The sequence below is a fragment of the Panthera tigris genome, chromosome E2 (assembly GCF_018350195.1).
Source record: "Panthera tigris isolate Pti1 chromosome E2, P.tigris_Pti1_mat1.1, whole genome shotgun sequence".
NCBI lineage: Eukaryota > Metazoa > Chordata > Mammalia > Carnivora > Felidae > Panthera > Panthera tigris.
This window is the reverse complement of record NC_056674.1, coordinates 13449939-13469609: the sequence shown is the minus strand read 5'-3', so window position 1 is coordinate 13469609 and position 19671 is coordinate 13449939. Positions and strand designations below refer to the sequence as shown.

Below are 19671 nucleotides of genomic sequence, written 5' to 3'. Positions count from 1 at the left end.
GACAACTTCTCGAGCAACACTACTGTTGTGTGTACTGTGCCAAGGCCGGAGGCCCGGGGGACAGAGGGGAAACAGACCATGTCATCCTCTTTTCTGGCAACCCTTAGTATTCGCTTTCCTGGCAGATAGTAAGCTAGAAAGCACTGCCGAAAGATATAAGGAAATTCAAAGAACAAAAAGACCTGGGGAAGAAATCATAACATACTAGGGGGTAGGGAGGCGGGAAGGAGGAGGGAAGGGAACCAGTATTGTGGCCAAGTTATCAGTCACCTTCTTGTGTTCTTAAGAATGCTTCATTTCTTTTGTTTGCCCAGTTTTTCCTCCCAGATTCCTGTAAACCTGTTACCTAACAAGGTCAGCGTCACTTAGGTGTTCTCACCCTCTAATGGGAACACTGGCCAGGGATTAAAGCCCAGACCGCCATCCTAAGAAGTCCGGGAGCCTCCAACTGGGAACCTTCCACACTTTCTTCAGGCGACCTTACAGCAGCACCAACAATCGCAATGAGAATTCTAATCTCTTCCCTCCTTCTGTTGCTGCCACTAATGCTGATGCCTATGGTCTCTAGCAGCCGAAATCCAGGTAATAAGATTAATTTTCTATAAAGGGGAAACGGGGGGGGGGTGGGGGGAATGTGGCAAAATAGAGAAGAAAACGTGGCCAAAAAAACAAAACAAAACATGCATTAAAATGTAGCCCCTTCCAGGGGCACCTGGGTGGCTCAGTCAGTTAAGCACCCGACTTCGGCTCAGGTCATGATCTCACAGTTCGTGAGTTCGAGCCCCACATCAGGCTCTGTGCTAACAGCTCGGAGCCTGGAGCCTGCTTTGGATTCTGTGTCTCCCTCTCTATCTGCTCCTCCTCTGCTCACACTCTCTCCCTCTCTCTGTCTCTCAAAAATAAATAAACATTAAAAAAATTAAAAAAAAATGTAGCCCCTTCCAGCCATAGGGATTTGGGGCAAGTTAGCCTCCTCATCTACAAAAAGGAGAAAACTATACTTACATCCAGTGTTGTGATAGTGAAATGAGAGAGTGAGTATCAAAATGTCTGAACTGTAGCTAGCAAAATATATGTTGGCTCAATAAATATTTGCTCCCTGGGACACCTGGGTGGCTCAGTCGGTTAAGCATCTGACTTTAGCTCAGGTCATGATCTCACGGCTCATGAGTTCAAGCCCCGCAATGGGCTCTGTGCTGACAGTTCAGAGCCTGGAGCCTGCTTTGGATTGTGTCTCCTCTCTGTCTCCCCCTCCCCCTCTCATGCTCTGTCTCTCTCTCTGTGTCAAAAATAAACAATAAACTTTTTTAATAAAAAATTATAAAATAAACATAAAAAAATTAAAAGAGAGGTGTCTGAGTGACTCGGTTGGGCATCTGACTTCAGCTCAGGTCATGATCTCGCAGCTTGTGAGTTAGAGCCCCGCGTCAGGCTCTGTGCTGACAGCTCAGAGCCTGGAGCCTGCTTTCGATTCTGTGTCTCCCTCTCTCTCTGCCCCTCCCCTGCTCATGCTCTGTCTCTGTCTCGGTCTCTCTCAAAAAATAAACATTTAAAAAAATTAAAAGATTTGCTCCCTTGCCTTCTCCCTCTAATCCCTTTCCAGAAGAGCCAGTCTTGGTGATGGTGGAGTAAAGGTGTTGAAGGCAACTGTACATTTGAGGAAGAGAGAAGTCCTTGCTTATATTCTTTTACAGTGCACCAGATATGCCACCAACAATTTTTAACGCTATTTAATGATAAAGTAATAAACTAGAAAAATCATATTACCAGACAGCATTCACATTGGAAGTTTTAGCCATACTAAGCTCATCTCTTGGGAAGCAGGTCTTAGGTTAAGAGCTCCAAATAGGCTCCAGCTTTCACTACATCTCAAGTGCCTAGCCCTTAGCAGAACAACTGTGCAGAAGAAAGCTCGTCCCATATATGTTTCTACTCGAGAGAACCATCTCCCCAAAGGCTACTTTGAGAAAGGTAGCTTTGCTGCATATTTATCATCAACTTGGTCCTTAAAATAAGAAGTTTACCTCAGTCCACCCCAATTTCAAACTTTCCCTCCCTTGTAGAGAGAGCTTTTTGGAAGGTGCTGGGCCCATAGCATTAGGGTCTAGACCACCAGTCTGGAAAGGAAGGCTTTTCCATCATTGCAACAGACACCAAGGTTAGAGTCCTCAGCCTTGATTCAAAGCTCTAACCACAACCTGCCTTTCCCAATCCACCCCTCCACTCACTAACAAGTGCTCTAGGCTCCACCTAAACTAGACTGTTGGCTGTTCCCTGAACAGCTCTTATGCCTTCCTACTAGTTTGACTTTGTTCATACTCTCAGCTCAGAATCCACCTCCTCCTCACGGCCTCCCTGATTCCTCTCAAGACCAGATGGGAGCCCTCTGTCCTGTGAATGTGCCTAGCCTAAACTTGACTCTCTCTTTGCACTTGCCACATACCGTCTTATACTGAAGGTGTTGCTGTGCCTTTCCTACCTTCACCCCCCTGCCCTTCTAGACTGTAACCTCCTTGGTGGCACAATCTGGTATATTGTCTCCATATCCGTCACACTATCCAGCATAATATTTAGTAAATATTTGCTAAGTGAAAGAATAAAATGCTCATGGGGCACCTAGCTGTCTCGGTCAGAGGAGCATGCAACTCTTGATCTCGAGGTCATGAGCTTAAACCCCACGTTGGGTATAGAGATTACTTAAATAAATAAAACATAAAAACAAAAAAAGAATAAAATGCTCAGGTTTCTAAGTTCAAAGTGTTGCCCTTTAAAGACTCTACACCTGGATTTGACAGCAGCTCTGTTGACATTTGGGGCTGGACAGCGCTTTAGGGCAGGGTGTTATCTTGTGTTGTAGGGTGTAGAATGTATTCTGTGCATTGTAAGATGTTCGGGTAGCATCTGTGTGGTCTCTACCAACTATATGACAATAGCAGCCTCTTCACCTCTGTCCCCAATTAAGACAGCCAGAGTTAACTCCAGACATTGCCAATTGTCCCCTGGAGGGGAAAACCACTCCCCAGCTGAGAGTGCTGCTCTCAGCAATAGTTGCTCTATAGCAATAGTTCTCACACCTGGCTACGCGTTCAGACTTACCTGGACCTGTAAACTCAGCCTTGAAGCCCAGAGAACCTAGATCTGAATCCTGGCTCCACCACTTATTTTGAACCCTAGACAAGCTGCTTCACTTTTTGGAGCCTGTTTTATCATCTTAAAAGGAGTAAAATGTTACTTATAATATATCATTGTTGTGAATATCATCTGTAATGTGTACCTAGCAAGGATTCAATAAATGGACTGAGTAAAATTCCTACAGTAGCTCCTAAAGCACAATGGCAATGAATTTGGGGAAAGCTTGCTGTGCCACCAGGTGGCGCTATTACAGACACATCCGGCTCAAATTCGTGTACCCCTGCCAAGGAGTTTTGCAGCACCCAAGTCTGGCTAGAAGAAATGACACCCCCCACCCCCCACCTTCCCTGCCAAAAAAATTCTCAAAATAAAATCTGATCTTACTTTATCTCAAAATAACCACATACATGTGCAGTGTGTTTTTCACAGAAAGGGAGGAGAACAGATCAGAGTATATGAAAATGTTAGGAAACAAATCACTTATAATAATAGATTAATTACTCATAATATCATTATTAACTATAAAATTACCTACAATAATAGCCGAAATGTATTAAGCAATCCTATGTGGCAGGTAATATTTAAACACTTCACACACATTGCCTCATTGTGTCCTCACAGAAATCTAATATATTTTTTAATTAATGTTTCATTTTTCAGACTTAAAAAAAATAGATAAAAATAATCAGAGTTCCAATATATGCTTCATCCAGTTTTTTTCAAATAACATCTTACAACACCATAATATGATGATCAAAACCAGGAAATAAGCATTGATATAATACTATTAACTAATGCACTAATATTTAGATTTTGCTAATCATCCAATTAATGTCTCTTTTTGGTCCAATCCAGGATGCTACACTAAGTAAAGTTATCACATCTCCTTTGATTTCCCCCAAACTACGGTAGTTTTTCAGCCTTCCTTGTCTTTCATGATTTTGACAGTTTTATTTATTTATTTATTTTTAAATGTTTTTTTTCAACGTTTTTTATTTATTTTTGGGACAGAGAGAGACAGAGCATGAACGGGGGAGGGGCAGAGAGAGAGGGAGACACAGAATCGGAAACAGGCTCCAGGCTCCGAGCCATCAGCCCAGAGCCTGACGCGGGGCTCGAACTCACGGACCGCGAGATCGTGACCTGGCTGAAGTCGGACGCTTAACCGACTGCGCCACCCAGGCGCCCCGACACTTTTAAAGAGTACTGGTCAGTTATTTTGTAGAAAGTCCTTCAAGTTGGGTTTGCTTGATGTTTCTTCTTGATTAAATTCAGATTATGCATTTCTGGCAAGAATACCACAAAAGTAATGTATGCCTTCTCCATGCATCACAGCAGACGGCCCGTAATACTGAATTCCCAACTACTGATGTTAATTTTGAACACTTGGTTAAGGTGGTGTCTGCCAGGTTTCTCTAGTGTAAAGTTACTGGTTTTCCCACTGTAATTAATAAGTATCTTGTGGAGAGATACTTTAAGACTATGCAAAATAGCCTGTTTCTTCTCATCATACTTTTGCCCATTAATTTTTAAAATCCATTGAGGATTCCCACCCACCTTCAACAAGTGTTAGTATGGTATTAGCCAAATGATGATTTCCTATTTCCATCATTCCTTCCACATTTATTAACTGGAATTCTACTATAAGAAAAAGCTGCTCCAGGCACCTGGGTGGCTCAGTCAGTTGAGCGTCCGACTCTTGGTCTCAGCTCGGGGCTCGATCCCCATGTACCGTAAGATTCTCTCCCTGCTTGAGATTCTGTCCCTCTCTCTCTCTCAAAATAAATAAACTTAAAAAAAAAAAAAAAAAAAAAAGCTGTTCCTTCTCTCCCATTTATTTATTGAATTTTTAATTTATTTTTTAATGTTTATATATTTTTGAGAGACAGTGGGGGAGGGGCGAGAGAGAGGGAGACAGAGGATCCAAAGTGGGCTCTGTGCTGACAGCTGAGAGCCCAATGCAAGGCTCGAACTCACTAACCATGAGATCATGACATGAGCCAAGTCAGAGGCTTAACTGACTGAGCCACCCAGGCACCCCTTGAATTATTTATTTATATGAGTAAAGACTCATGGACATTTATGGATTATAACCCATTGCTACCATTATTTATTGTGTTGTTCATATTGTCTCAAAATTGACCACTGAGACCTCCTTCAAACAGGCTTCTGTGTCTTTTTGACATATCATTTTTTAGCAGTTCTGGACTTTCTGATACCGCAAGATGTTCCAGGCATATCTTGTACTTCCCTGGCCCGCCTTGGAATCAGCCATTTCTCCAAGGAGCCCTGGTTCCTTTCATTGGAGAATGGTCCTCACAAACCATGAGTACTGAAGTATTGCCCATGGCTACTAGGTGTGAGTGCTTCTAGGCCCTCTAGTGGACAAAGCTAGGAAACAGATGCATGCATACACACACAAATGGACTATTATTAATCCCGTTTTACAAATTAGGTAAATGGGACATAGGAGTTACGCAATTTATCCAAAATAATAAAGCCAATATGTAGTGGAACTGGGAAGTCAAAATAATGACAGATCTACCACAAGTCCTAACAAGTGTAAGTAACTTCTTTTCACATACAGGTCACCAGAAAACAACAAACCTAACATTCTAGTATAGACACTCTCTTTGGGACTGAGTGATAGAAGTCCACAATAATAACCACCACAATAATCGTCATATACTGAACACCTACTTGGGCACTGGGCATCGGGCACCACTAGTAGCTCATTTATTCCTAACTCTGCAAGATGGATACTATGATCCTCATTTTACAAGCCAGAGAACCAAAGATCAAAGAAGCTAAGTGACAGAGAAAGTTGTTGATCCCAGATCATGTAAAATTGATGCTTATTCAACTATATCAGTATTTCCCAAAATTGATTTTAGGTAGGGCATAAATTAGCTTTTACTTTAATAGTTACATGTTTATGTTAATGAACGTTAGAAAAAAAAAATACATATGTACCAAACCCATAACCTCACAGATAATACTGCATAGGATGAAGCTGTTTTGTAAATTAAATGTACTTAAAGAAAAAGTATGAGGCAAATAATAGTAGAGGTGGTACAAGCTACAGCAAAAATTATAAAGATGATCCAGAAATGTCTGAGGTTTGGGAGACATAATACTATAGTAACATGCAGCTTCATTTTAAGTCACACCGTGGAATTAGGATTCTAAAGGCTGCAGAAAGAACAACAGACTAAGAAACTTGGACCTGGGTTTTAGCTTCAGATGTATCCCCATTACCTTTGTGAACTTGGGCATTCCATTTGTTCTCTCTGGACCTCAGTTTTCTCATCTGAAAAAAAAAAAAAAGGCAGACAGTGATTTAGTTAATTCATGAAACCCTTTTATTTTTATTTTTTTTTTTAATTTTTTTTTCAACGTTTTTTATTTATTTTTGGGACAGAGAGAGACAGAGCATGAACGGGGGAGGGGCAGAGAGAGAAGGAGACACAGAATCGGAAACAGGCTCCAGGTTCCGAGCCATCAGCCCAGAGCCTGACGCGGGGCTCGAACTCACGGACCGCGAGATCGTGACCTGGCTGAAGTCGGACGCTTAACCGACTGCGCCACCCAGGCGCCCCATCACGAAACCCTTTTAAAAGCAACTTAGTAATAATATCAGGCAACATAAAACTGTTCTTAACTCTTGACCCAGTAATTCCACTTTGGGAAATCTTGCCCAAGACAATAATCTAACATTTGGAAAACAGTAACAAACAGAAAGAATTTATCAATATCCAAAAATAAACAATCTGAATATTCAGCAATGGACAAACAGTTAAATAATTTGGAGCACACACACTTGTTGGGAATGTTATGCAGTCATTAAAAATGTCTGTTATGGGGGCCCCTGGGTGGCTCAGTTGGTTAAGCATCCGACTTTGGCTCAGGTCATGATCTCACAGTTCATGGGTTCGAGCCCCGCATTGGGCTCTGTGGTGACAGCTGGGAGCCTGGAACCTGCTTCGGATTCTGTGTCTCCCTCTCTCTGTTCCTCCCCTGCTCTCACTCTCTCTCTCTCTCTCTCTCAAAAATAAATAAACATTAAAAAAAATTTTTTAATGTCTGTTATGGGGGTGCCTGGATGGCTCAATCAGTGGAGCATGTGACTCCTGATCTCGGGGTCACGAGTTCGAGCCCCACGTTGGGTGTAGAGACTACTTTTTTAAAAAGTGAATAAAAATGTCCATTATGGAGATGACATAGCAACATGCTTATAAGATGAACCAAAAAAAAAAAAGTGTTCACATACTATGGTTATCACTGTATAAAGAAAATCACATGTAGGAAACACACCAAAATACACTCAGATGATAAAAGTAAAGATTTCTTTATTTGTACCTTCCAAATCATCTCTAAAATAGGTATATTACATTTAGGGTAGAAAAACTTCTCAATAAAGGGATCCAACTAAATAATCTCTAAAATTCCTTCTGACTCTAATATTCTGTGGCTTTCCTCTGCAACTACAAGTAAAGGTCACATGAGAGTAAAATATTAGAAAAGTTTAGATGGCAGGGGCTATGTTTGCTTGTTTAAATTATTTTAACGGCACTCAAAACAGAACATGAGAACATTTGAAAACTAGCACTTGGGGAAATGATGCAACACCTTCCATCTGTGTGGCAGAAAGGGCACAAGTCTGGGAAAGAGACCTGGATTGAACCAGATGATCTCTGAGGGGCCTCTCTAGACAACTTGTTCATTCACTCATTAACAAACATTTACCAAGTGCCTACCATCTGTCAGCTGTATGTAGCTGAATGACTACTGAGCCACTGGTTCAGAGTCTGGTGTCGGAGAAAGATTTTTAGTTTGCTAGGGCAACCATAACAAAATGGCACAGAATGGGTGGCTGAAACAACAGAAATTTATTTCCTCACGGTTCTGGAGACCAGAAGTCCAAGATCAAGACGTCAACAAGTTTAGTTTCTTCTGAGGCCTTTCTTCTTCCTCACAGATGGCCACCCTCTTGCTATACCCTCACATGATCTTTCCTCTGTGCACATATATCTCTGGTGTCTCTTTGCCCAAATCTCTTCTTCTTGTCAGGACTCCAGTCGGACTGAATTATGTCCCATCCTAATGACCTCATTTTAACTCAATCATCTCTAAAGACCCTATCTTCAAATACAGTCATACTGAGGTACGTACCAGGGGTTAGGGCTTCAACATGAATTGGGTGGGGGTGTGTGGACACGATTCAGTCCACAACAGATTTCAAACAACAAACTATATTGTATAACTGTGCATTAAGAGAGCTGCATTCAGATACAATGGGGAACCATGGGAAGGCATAATTAATTCTTACAGGAAATATCAGAAACTACTGTACAGACAAGCATCATCCGGGCCCAGTTCTAGCTCCAGAATCTCAAGTCTACAATCCACCATCCTTGATAGTCATAAAAATATTTTAAGTATCACAAAATTGGAATAAGACAGCATCAGGTGATAAGACAAACTTGACTAGAGGCCAAAAGAGTAATGGATTTGTTCCAGAGGCACAAAGGTAAATACCATCCTCTTATAGCTGAACTGGGATTATAGATTCAAATACAGGGAACTTCAAGGTCAGGTGAAGATCCCAACTAGTTTATATAATAATCTGCTCTTTGTTCTCATTCCTTAAGTCATGAGAATTTTAATGCATGTTGGGGTGGGGAGTATATTGTCAGGTCTTGATTAAACGCCCACCTTCTGTCCTTTTTTCCATCCAGAAGCCATTCTTTTTCCACCTACCTCCAGCTAAGCTTTCCAGATTTTATTTTATTTTTTTTTATTTTTTTTTAATGTTTATTTATTTTTGAGACAGAGAGAGACAGAGCATGAACAGGGGAGGGGCAGAGAGAGAGAGGAAGACACAGAATCTGAAACAGGCTCCAGGCTCTGAGCTGTCAGCACAGAGCCCGACGCGGGGCTCGAACTCACGGACCGTGAGATCATGACCTGAGCCGAAGTCGGACACTTAACCAACCAAGCCACCCAGGCACCCCACTTTCCAGATTTTAAACCTCATTTCCTTATCCATTTAAAATAGTCGTCTGTCGAAGTACCCTAGGATCCCTGACTAAAAAGGAAGGGAAAAACTCCACTAGGTAGCACAATGCTGGGGGAGCATTTCTGTTGGCCCCTTCCCTTTCCAGTGCCTGGAAGTGACCAGTTTCCTTCCACCAGGGGTCGCCAGAGGCCATCGGGACCAACGCCAGGCTCCTAGGAGGTGGCTCCAAGAAGGCAGCCAAGAATGTGAGTGCAAAGGTCAGTATCAACAATAGCAGTACACAGGTCACAATCCAGCTCTCCCCTGAGTCCCCCTGACGCCAATGCAGATATCTTCTAGGATGACTTCACCCACTGCCCTCTCCACCAGCCCACCGCATGCAGCACCAACTCTTGTCTTCTTGAGTCTCAGGCAAGAGCTGAACCCCCAAGGTTCAGGGGGAGCTGGCTGAATCTCTGGCTGCCACTTCCCCCTTACACTTTTCCCCAAGAACCCAGGGCTGCCTTCCAAAAATGTCCTGGATCTTGTTTTCAACCTTGTTATATTCATAAATAAGACTGAAATTAGGCAAAATGCTTGGCCAAGGCAGACACCTAGATCTTTTCTTCACTTTTTGGTCTCCTTAATGATATCCTGATGCCTCCTCCAAACCTACCATCAAATTCTAGCCAATACAGGTCAGGCAAAACAAGTCAGAAATCCTGGTGTTCACGTAAATGGGTATCTCTACTGTTCTGTGTTGACTCTTTTCCCTGCCCCCACTGCAGTGTGATACACTGGAAGGCAAGAAAGATGGCAAGTAAAGCCCTGCCCTACTCCCTACTCTGAAACACATTAATCTTCCCGTCTAAGCAGCAACCCTGTTATTTCAGACTGGTTCCTGAGAGCTCCTAAAAGAAAACTCATGACAGTGCCCAGGCTGCCAAAGAAGCAGTGTCCCTGTGACCATTTCAAGGGCAGTGTGAAGAAAACCAGTAAGTTTCAAAAGAATGACCTTCCTTAAACGAGGGTCACTGTGGAATCAACTAGAGCCGAAGCAGGGGTTGAGAACAGACAAGAGAAGTGAAATGAAGACCAAGATAATCACACCTCTCAGTCCTTTCTACTCAATGTCAACTCGTGGGGAAATAGGAAGAGGAAGGAAAGCAGGATACAATTTTCCTAATACTAGAAAGTTTCAAACAAATTCTTACATTTTGGAAGCCCACTGCCTATCAAAGTGGAAGGAGATGGGGCTATTGGAGACCTGGCCATTGATCATTGATCTCTGAAGATGACACCAGTGTCAGTGTCAAACAGAACTTGATTCCTCCCTTGAGCAGTTTTTAAATGTCATATTAAAAGTAAATTAGCAAATTAAACTGATTAGTATTATGATATTATTAAGAATGAGAGAAATCAGCATCCTTATCACTGCAGGTAGAAGTAAAATACAACTTGGTAGTATCTATCAAAAATTGAAATGTGTGTACCTTTTAACCCAGTAATCTCACTTCAAGAAATCTCCAGCATAGAATACTAGCATGGATACTCAAAGATATACACACAATATTAATTAGAGCAGTTTTTGTATTGACAAACTGATGGAAATAAAAATATTCATCAAAAGAAAACTGGGCAATTCAGTAGTTGTCAAAAATAATGAGTTAAATTGTTATGTGTTGATCAGAAAGATAATCACAATATATATAAAGTGAAAAAGAGATATTCCCTACTTCACATGCTTCACGAAAATGTTTTAAGTACATTAAAGATATAAATTTGAGTAGCAAATTTACAAGGGAATATGAGAGAATATATTCATGATCTTGGGGTATGAAAGGATAAGCCATAAAAGAAAGGATTAATAAATCTGATTTCACTGAAATTAAGAAATTCTGGTCATCAAAAGAATGAAATGACAATCTAAAAGTAGACAGTATCTGCAGCATATAAAACTGACAAAGGGATTAATATGCAGAATATATAAAGAATTCTGACAGACCAAGGAAAGGAAGTCAGGCAACACTACAGAAAAATAGGCAAAATATTTGAATAGGCATTTCAGAGACAGGGAAATCTGGTAATTGGAAAAATGCAAATTAAAACCAAACAGATGTCACTATACATCATCAGATTGGCAAAAATTTTAAAGTCCTACAATACCAAGTATTGGCAAAGAGTAGGACAGAGAAATTCTCATATCCTGCTAATGGGAATAATTAATTGATAAATCACTTTGAAAAAGTGCTGGCAGTTATCTACTAAAGTTTAAGTTCTTTGACCAAGAAATTCCACTCCTAGGTATATGCTCAAAAGGAATGTACTCTTTTTTTTTTTCAATTTTTTTTTTTACATTTATTTATTTTTGAGAGACAGAAAGAGAGCACAAGTGGGGGAGGGGCAGAGAGAGAATGAGACACAGAATCCAACAGGCTCCAGGCTCACAGAGCCCGATGTGGGGCTCGAACCCACAAACTGTGAGATCATGACCTGAGCCGAAGTCAGATACTTAACCGACTGAGCCACCCAGGCGCCCTAAAAGGAATGTATTCTTATATACACCAGGATATATGTACAAGAATTTCATAGTAGCATTGCTCATAACTACCCCAAACCAAAAACTAACCAATGGGGGCGTCTGGGTGGCTCAGTTGGTTAAGCTTCCAACTCTTCATCTGAGCTCAGGTCTTGATCTCAAGGTTTTGAGTTCAATCCCGCGTTGGGCTCCACACTGGGTGTGAAGCCTACTTAAAAAAAAAAAAAGAAACTGACCAACAAATAAATGGTGGTATATTCAAATATCATATATCAGTGAAAATGAACACATAACAATGTAAATGAATCTTACAAATACAACATTGAGTGAAAATTTTTTTAAAAAGACACAAGACTTCAACTCAGGTCATGATCTCATGATTTGTGGGTTCAAGCCCCGCGTCAGGCTCTGTGCTGACAGCTCAGAGCCTGGAGCCTGCTTCAGATTCTGTGTCTCCCTCTCTTTCTGCCCCTCCCCTGCTCACACTCTGTCTCTCTCTGTCTCTCAAAAATAAATTTTTTAAAAATGTTTAAAAAAATAGGCAAAATTCAACTGAATTATTTAGGAATACATAATTAGGTAGTAAAACAAAAAAGAAAGTAAGTGTTTACTATAAAAGTCAGGATTACCTCTGTGAGGGGGAAAAGGAGGATAGAGATCAGAAAAGGAGGGGTATTGCTGGCAATATTCTATTTCTACTCTATTTCTTAGGCCTAGATAGCAGTTTCATGGATATCTGCTTTAGGACTATTAATTAAACTGCACATATGGGGCACCTGGGTAGCTCAGTTGGTTAAGCGTCTGACTCTCGACTTGGGCTCAGGTCATGATCTCACCATTCATGGGTTCGAGCCCCACGTCAGGCTTACACTAATAGCATGGAGCCTTCTTGGGATTCTGTCTCCCACTCTCTCTGCCCCTCCCATACTTGCTCTCTCTCTCTCTCAAAATAAAAAAAAAGTTTAAAAAAAGAAAAATCAAAGAAATTTTAAACAATAAACTGCACATGTAAGTTTTTATGGATTTGTATTGATGTGTATATATAATATTTTGCAATAACATATGATTTGTTAAAGGTGCAGAGCAAAGCAATATGTATAGCCTAATCTCATTTTTGGGTTTTTCTCATTTGTTTGGTTTTTGTTTTGTTTTTAATGTTTTATTTATTTTTGAGAGAGAGAGAGCCCGCACATGCATGATAGAGAGAGAGAGAGAGAGGGAAACAGAGAATCCCAAGTAGTCTCGGCATGGTCAGCACAGAGCCAGACAAGGGGCTTAACATACTGAGCCACCCAGGCGCCCCTCCTTTTTGTTTTTTAAAGTAAACTACTATGTTTACATACAAAAAGATATGGAAGGCTATATAGCCAACTATTAACAATAGTTAGTTCTGGGGAATGGGGAGTGAAGGATATATATTTTTTATTTTCAATTTTAAATTTTTTTAATTTTAATGTTTTCCATTGGATTAGTATCACTTTTATATCATTTTAAAATCTTTCATAAAAATTAAATTTTTAAGGGGCGCTTGGGTGGCTCAGTCGGTTAAGCATTCAGCTTAGGCTCAGGTCATGATCTCACAGTTCGTGAGTTCAAGCCCCACATCAGGCTCTGTGCTGACAACTCAGAACCTGGAGCCTGTTTCAGACTCTGTGTCTCCCTCTCTCTCTGTCCCTTCCCCACTCATGCTCTGTCTCTCTCTCTGTCTCTCTCTCTGTCTCTCTCTCTCTCTCTCAAAATTAAACAAACAAAAAATTTTTTGAGAAAAAAATTAAAATTTTTAAATGTTTTTAACATTAGTCTTTATTTTAACCCTAGGGCACCAAAGGCACCACAGGAAACCAAACAAGCACTCCAGAGCCTGCCAGCAATTTCTCACGCGATGTCAGCTGGAAAGCTTTGCTCTGCCTTTATAGGAGCCCTGAGGGCCCACTCTCCCAATGCAACCGTCTCAGTCCAGAAGGCAATGAGTGCACGTAGACGATGTTCTCCCACTTGCAGCTCCGCCTCCTTGTCCCCACTCGTGTTTTCACAAAGCATTTTCCCCAAGATTACTGTTCTCTCTAGTGCCCTCTTCTCTTCTTAGTCTTTTCCTGTGCCCTACCGATCCCCCCCCCCAGCCCCGCCCAACGCACACCCATTCCCTAGGCTTAACCTTAATTACCTGAAAGAAACCTGGAAACCTCAGTTTCTTAGCTGGTCCCAAATGACCCTAAACATAACCAGGCAAGTAGCAAACAGAAGCCAATAAATATTTTTAAATGCAATAAGTCAAATCATTTCTTTCAAATGAGGTCTGGCAGCTCATTCAATCCCCCATTTTAGCCTGTCTACTGCAAACTCTACCCAGATTCTACACACACTTCTCCCCACCACCAGTCTTACTCTCTTCCTCTCCACTGCCCAACTTTTTATTCTTTCATTCATTCAACAAACCTTTTTGGGGTAAGAGCTAGGTGGGGCCAAGAAAGCAGGTATAGCAGGGCACCTGGGTGACTCTGTCAGCTAAGGGTCCGATTCTTGATTTCAGCTCAGGTCATGATCTCACAGTTCGTGAGTTTAAGCCTCACGTCGGGCTCTGCGCTGACAGTGTGGAGCCTGCTTGGGATTCTGTGTCTCCTTCCCTCTCTGCCCCTCCCCTGCTCGCTCTCTAGCTCTCTCTCAAATATAAATAAACACTTTAAAAAAAGGCAGGATCTACTACAAAGCTGCAATCATCAAGACAGCATGGTATTGGCACAAAAACATACACATAGACCAATGAAATAGAATAGAAACCCCAGAACTAGACCCACAAAAGTATGGCCAACTAATCTTTGACAAAGCAGGAAAGAATATCCAATGGAAAAAAGACAGTCTCTTTAACAAATGGTGCTGGGAGAACTGGACAGCAACATGCAGAAGGCTGAAACTAGACCACTTTGTCACACCACTCACAAAAATAAACTCAAAATGGATAAAGGACCTGAATGTGAGACAGGAAACCATCAAAACCCTAGAGGAGAAAACAGGAAAAGACCTCTCTGACCTCAGCCATAGCAATTTCTTACTTGACACATCCCCAAAGGCAAGGGAATTAAAAGCAAAAATGAACTATTGGGACCTCATGAAGATAAAAATCTGCACAGCAAAGGAAACAATCAACAAAACTAAAAGGCAACCAATGGAATGGGAAAAGATATTTGCAAATGACATATCGGACAAAGGGCTAGTATACAAAATCTATAAAGAGCTCACCAAACTCCACACCCAAAGAACAAATAATCCAGTGAAGAAATGGGCAGAAAACATGAATAGACAATTCTCTAAAGAAGACATCCAGATGGCCAACAGGCACATGAAAAGATGCTCAACATCGCTCCTCATCAGGGAAATACAAATCAAAACCACACTCAGATATCACCTCACGCCAGTCAGAGTGGCCAAAATGAACAGATCAGGAGACTATAGATGCTGGAGAAGATGTGGAGAAACGGGAACCCTCTTGCACTGTTGGTAGGAATGCAAACTGGTGCAGCCGCTCTGGAAAACAGTGTGGAGGTTCCTCAAAAAATTAAAAATAGACCTACCCTATGACCCAGCGGTAGCACTGCTAGGAATTTACCCAAGGGATACAGCAGTACTGATGCATAGGGGCACTTGTACCTCAATGTTTATAGCAGCACTCTCAACAATAGCCAAATTATGGAAAGAGCCTAAATGTCCATCAACTGATGAATGGATAAAGAAATTGTGGTTTATATACACAATGGAGTACTACGTGGCAATGAGAAAGAATGAAATATTACCCTTTGTAGCAACGTGGATGGAACTGGAGAGTGTTATGCTAAGTGAAATAAGCCACACAGAGAAAGACAGATACCATATGTTTTCACTCTTATGTGGCTCCTGAGAAACTTAGCAGAAACCCATGGGGGAGGGGAAGAAAAAAAAAAAAAGAGGTTAGAGTGGGATAGAGCCAAAGCATAAGAGACTCTTAAAAACTGAGAACAAACTGAGGGTTGATAGGGGTGGGAGGGCAGGGAGGGTGGGTGATGGGTATTGAGGAGGTCACCTTTTGGGATGAGCACTGGGTGTTGTATGGAAACCAATTTGACAATAAATTTCATATATTGAAAAAAAAAAAAGACTTTAAAGTTTCAATAGACCTCTCCAGGTAAATAAAGTATATAAGTTATTACTATCCATAGGAGAAACCAAAGCAGAAGTACTGGGGAAAAGAAAAATAACCAAATTGTCAAATTAATAAAAAATTATTTATTTTTTCAAAAAAATAATAATAATAAATAATTTAAAAAATTAAAAATAAATAAAAAAATTTAAAAAGGCAGGGATGGCAACAAATCAGACATGATCTTACAAAAGATAATACAGATTAAAAAACAAGAAAAACAACCCTTGCAGTTTCCCAGCACATAGAATGCCTTTAATATTTATGATTATTCTTATCATCAGCAGCAGCATTAATGGTCATTTTACCCTGTGAGTTTCCAGTCTAGTACAGAAAACATATACGCATAGCCATAGTTCAAAGCTAGAGACATGGTGTGGAAGATCTCAAATGCCACTGAAAAGGGCTTCAAGCTGTAAAAATTGGAGGACATCATTTTTTTTTAATACGGGAATGAACTGATCAAAGCAGTGACACAGGATGTTAAACTGGCAGCCATTTTAAAGAATGAAGAAAGCGGAAAAGATTATTACAACGGCATGAGGGTCTCCCCCATGACCCTTTCCTGAAACATCAGAAGTGTAAGGGAAAAGAAAAAAAAGCACTCATCCAGAATCTGGCTTCTGTCATCTGAGTTAAAACAAAAGACTAAGTTGGGATACTTGCCTTAAGAGAAAAAAACATTTTAACTGAGTGGTAAGTGGGGCGGGGTCCTATTTATGACACAAGAGGGCAAGCCCCTCCCCTCTGGTAGGAGAGTACTGGGCACACATCCTCCCCGTGTTCCTAATCCCTCCTCCCACAGCAAGAGGCACAGAAGTGCATCACTTGGCACAGGAGTGGAGGTCAGCAGTGCCACTTGCCAAATGCCTTAAAAAGGAAGACCAGGGATGCCAGGACGAAGGAGTGGGATCCAAAGGGAGATGCCATCATGAGGAATCAATGAGGAGTCTGCAACAAAGGAGGCCTGGGGGGCGGAGGGGCCAGAAGGATGAAACCTGGGAAATCAACATCTCCCGAGAGGGAAATAACAACAGTAAAGCCAGGTTCTAAGTCAGTATCTAGTCCTGACTGGGAGCCTAAGCCACCCCAGACACCTATCACCCAGACAGAGCCTGGGCCAAAAGCGACAGCCACAGCCCAGCCAGAATCTAAGACTCATCAGGAACCCAATACTCAACAGGACCCTGCTCCACAGCAAAGACCCCTCACTCAGCAAGGGCCCCTTGCCCAACGTGAAGCTGAAGAGCAGCACAGACCTAGCATCCAACAAAATTCTGCTTTGTGGCAGGAACTACTTGCCCCACAGGAACCTGCACCACAGCAGTCACCTTGCATTCACAGGGTGCCCTTCACTCAACAGCAAGCTGCCTCACAACAAGGACCTGGGCCACAAAAAGAATCTGAAACTCAACAGGAGGCAGAATTGAGAGGGGCACATGTAGCCGAGCCAGTACCTGGTCCAGTAGAGCAACCTCCAGAGCAACAAGAAGCTGGATCAACACCTCCAGCCCAGCCTACACCTGGACCCAAAAATGAATCATCTACCCAGACTGATTCTATACCCCAAGAGAGACCAGAACAGTCAGACCCTACAGCCCAGCAAACAGATCCAGCCCAAGGGGCCAGATCCCAAGAGAGATCTTCAACCGACTGGAGATTTCTATCAAAACTGCACCAACTATCCACACAGCAACCAGCCTCAGAATGGAGGACATCTTTTGACTGCGTCACTGATTCTGACTTAGAATCAGATTTGGGGTCTCCAGTACAGAGCAATCTACCAGCCAAAAGGAGTAGAACAGTGGCCCAGGGAACGAAGCTGACCTTCAAGGGAAAGCATGAAGTAGCATCAGGATATGGTGGGAAAGCAGCACACGGGAAGAAAACCACCAGCCAGAATCCCAGGGACACAGGTGAGTTTGAGGCCGGAGGAACCAGAGCCTCCCAGGGATGGTCATTCATTCAGTCAGGAGTAACGAAGGACCGCCAGTATGTCCGGTTGGCTCAGGGGATCCCTCAACAGTCCCTCCAAAGATCAAGAGCCCCGCCTGATAGATGAGGAAGCTCAGGCGTGGAGATGCAAAGGCCCTTGCAGGCGGCGGGCAGATGGGGAGTGGCAAAGCCAGGGTGTGACTTCTTCCCCTGCACTAGGCTACCTCTCCAAGGACGATTGGGGAGGAAATGAGACAGAAGCGGGACAGGGCTCTGGGCCAGGGGCCAGGAAATGGAGGAGCCGCCTCCCTGCCAGTATTCAGCCATCGGTGCCCAAACACAGCCCTTAGGCCCCCGCCACACCGTGCTGCACATGGACACTTACCCCCGTGGCCTTTCCATGCCCACTAGGTGGAAAATACTTGCCTCGGCTATATTTGAGCTCTCCAGGTCGGCCACGGGCGGGCAGGAAGGCACCCGCTCCTCTGCCAGGCCGTCCCCCTCACCCCGAGAGGCCGAGTTCAGCTGGGCTCGATGGCCTGGAGGTTAGGTTCTCAGGAAGGGTGCCGTGGGAGAGGAACTGGGCCGTAGGAGAGGGGCTGCGGGGTCTGCCGAAGTCCCAGGCAAGGTTAAGGCTGGATGAAGGGAGAGTTGCGTGGAGCCGTATCGGAGGCGGCTGGGCCCCAGGCTCCGGCGGCCGCCATCACTGCCCCCTCCTCTGACGCAGGCGGCCGGGCCCCTGGGGTGGGGCGGAGGGGGTTCCAGCTCCTCGGCGCTCAGGCCCCGATCCTGTCAGGCCGAAGCGGGCAGGCGAGTCTCATCCATGGAATGAGGGGCTACTTGTTGAAGCAGCCTGAGGGGAGGCCGTGCAGCCCCAATCCAGAAGCTGGGGGCTCCCGTGAGGGCCAAGTAGTCCGAAGGGCCGGCCATGGTGGCCTCAGCCCAGAGGTCTATCCCTCCTGGAAAGGCTGGACCGTCTCTCTGAGGGCTGAGAAGAGGGTGTCTCTCAGGGCCACAGCTGGTCCTGTGCTCTAGGACGGAGAGGAGGAGGAGCAGGATGGAAAGGGAGGGTTTGAGGTCTGCTTTTTCTGTCGCTGAGAATGAAGAGCTGTTTCTCTAGGCTCCAGAACCCAGTCTCAGGGGACGCCCTCCCCACACAAGACAAGGGGGCTTCTCGCGCACCCGGTAGGCAGTTGACTGTGTGCGCATGCCCGAGCCTCGAGCCTCTTCGGCTTCCCGCCATTCCCCAGGCACGCGTGGGGCCCTCTACCGCCGCTCGCGGCGGGCCGGTCAGCGGCTTCCGGCTAGTGCGCAGGCGCCGAGCATTTTCCTTTCCCCCGCCCTTCCGTTCTCTGGAAGAGGGAGAAGGCAGAGAAAACCCCCAGAAAAAGAGCAATAGGAGACAGGGGGGCAGGAAGAAGGCGGGGCTTCCTTCTCAAACGGCTCACAGGCAGAGCCACGCCTCCAGTGCTGGCGCCCCGCCCCGGCTTTGAATTGCCAGGGGACCTGGCCGGCCCCGCCCCGCCAGGCGGAGGCTCTGCGGCGCCCCGCTTTCCCCCTCCAGCAGGTGGGCCGGGTCGCGTTCTAGGGGATCCCTACGTGGGAAGGTGAGTGGGGAAGCGAGGCTGCGAACCAGCACGAGAGAAGATCGGAGCTTCCCTTCTGGGGTGTACTCCCGCAGTTCTCCCAACTAGTCTTGCCCGAAGGACACTTTTCGCCGCCTCTAGGGCTGCATTTTCGTTGGTCACGGGCCCTTTAAAGCGTGTGAAGGGGCGGGGCCAGGCTTTAGGCCCCAGAGGTTGAGGGCGGGACCCGGCTGTGGAGTGAGGCCCCGATTGCTCAGAGGGCGGGACCCAGAGGGGACCAAGCCCAGGATTGGGTGGTATGGGGGCCCGG

The 19671-nt window shown here is 44.0% G+C and overlaps 3 protein-coding genes across 4 annotated transcripts in view; 2 read left to right on the top strand and 1 right to left on the bottom strand.

The window, feature by feature from the left end:
- Positions 1-19075, bottom strand: part of DMAC2 (distal membrane arm assembly component 2) — a 169350-nt gene extending 150275 nt beyond the window's left edge. Inside the window, exons 1-2 of one of the 2 annotated variants that reach the window (XM_042968769.1) lie at positions 18161-19075; positions 6391-6442 (exon numbers count right to left, since the gene is read on the bottom strand). The gene's annotated coding sequence lies outside the window, so the exon portion shown is untranslated. The remainder of the gene's footprint in view (positions 1-6390; positions 6443-18160) is intronic. The other variant, XM_042968770.1, reaches the window with a different exon arrangement.
- Positions 351-13936, top strand: CXCL17 (C-X-C motif chemokine ligand 17). The gene is made up of 4 exons (XM_007086589.3): positions 351-582; positions 9328-9408; positions 10024-10125; positions 13488-13936. Exons 1-4 carry the CDS (start codon positions 504-506, stop codon positions 13583-13585), a joined length of 360 nt encoding a protein of 119 aa, XP_007086651.1. The 5' UTR covers positions 351-503; the 3' UTR covers positions 13586-13936.
- The window catches only part of LIPE (lipase E, hormone sensitive type), an 18186-nt gene continuing 15108 nt past the window's right edge, over positions 16594-19671 (top strand). Inside the window, exon 1 of the mRNA XM_042968767.1 lies at positions 16594-17756. Within this exon, the coding sequence (XP_042824701.1) occupies positions 16832-17756 (925 nt within the window). The 5' untranslated portion in view covers positions 16594-16831. The remainder of the gene's footprint in view (positions 17757-19671) is intronic.

Excerpts from the sequence above, each read along its gene's own strand:
- CXCL17 (XM_007086589.3), top strand. The coding sequence starts at position 504 with ATGAGAATTCTAATCTCTTCCCTCCTTCTGTTGCTGCCACTAATGCTG. Across the intron at positions 583-9,327 it reads CTCTAGCAGCCGAAATCCAG|GGGTCGCCAGAGGCCATCGG; the intron begins GTAATAAGATTA and ends TCCTTCCACCAG. Across the intron at positions 10,126-13,487 it reads GGGCAGTGTGAAGAAAACCA|GGCACCAAAGGCACCACAGG; the intron begins GTAAGTTTCAAA and ends TTTTAACCCTAG.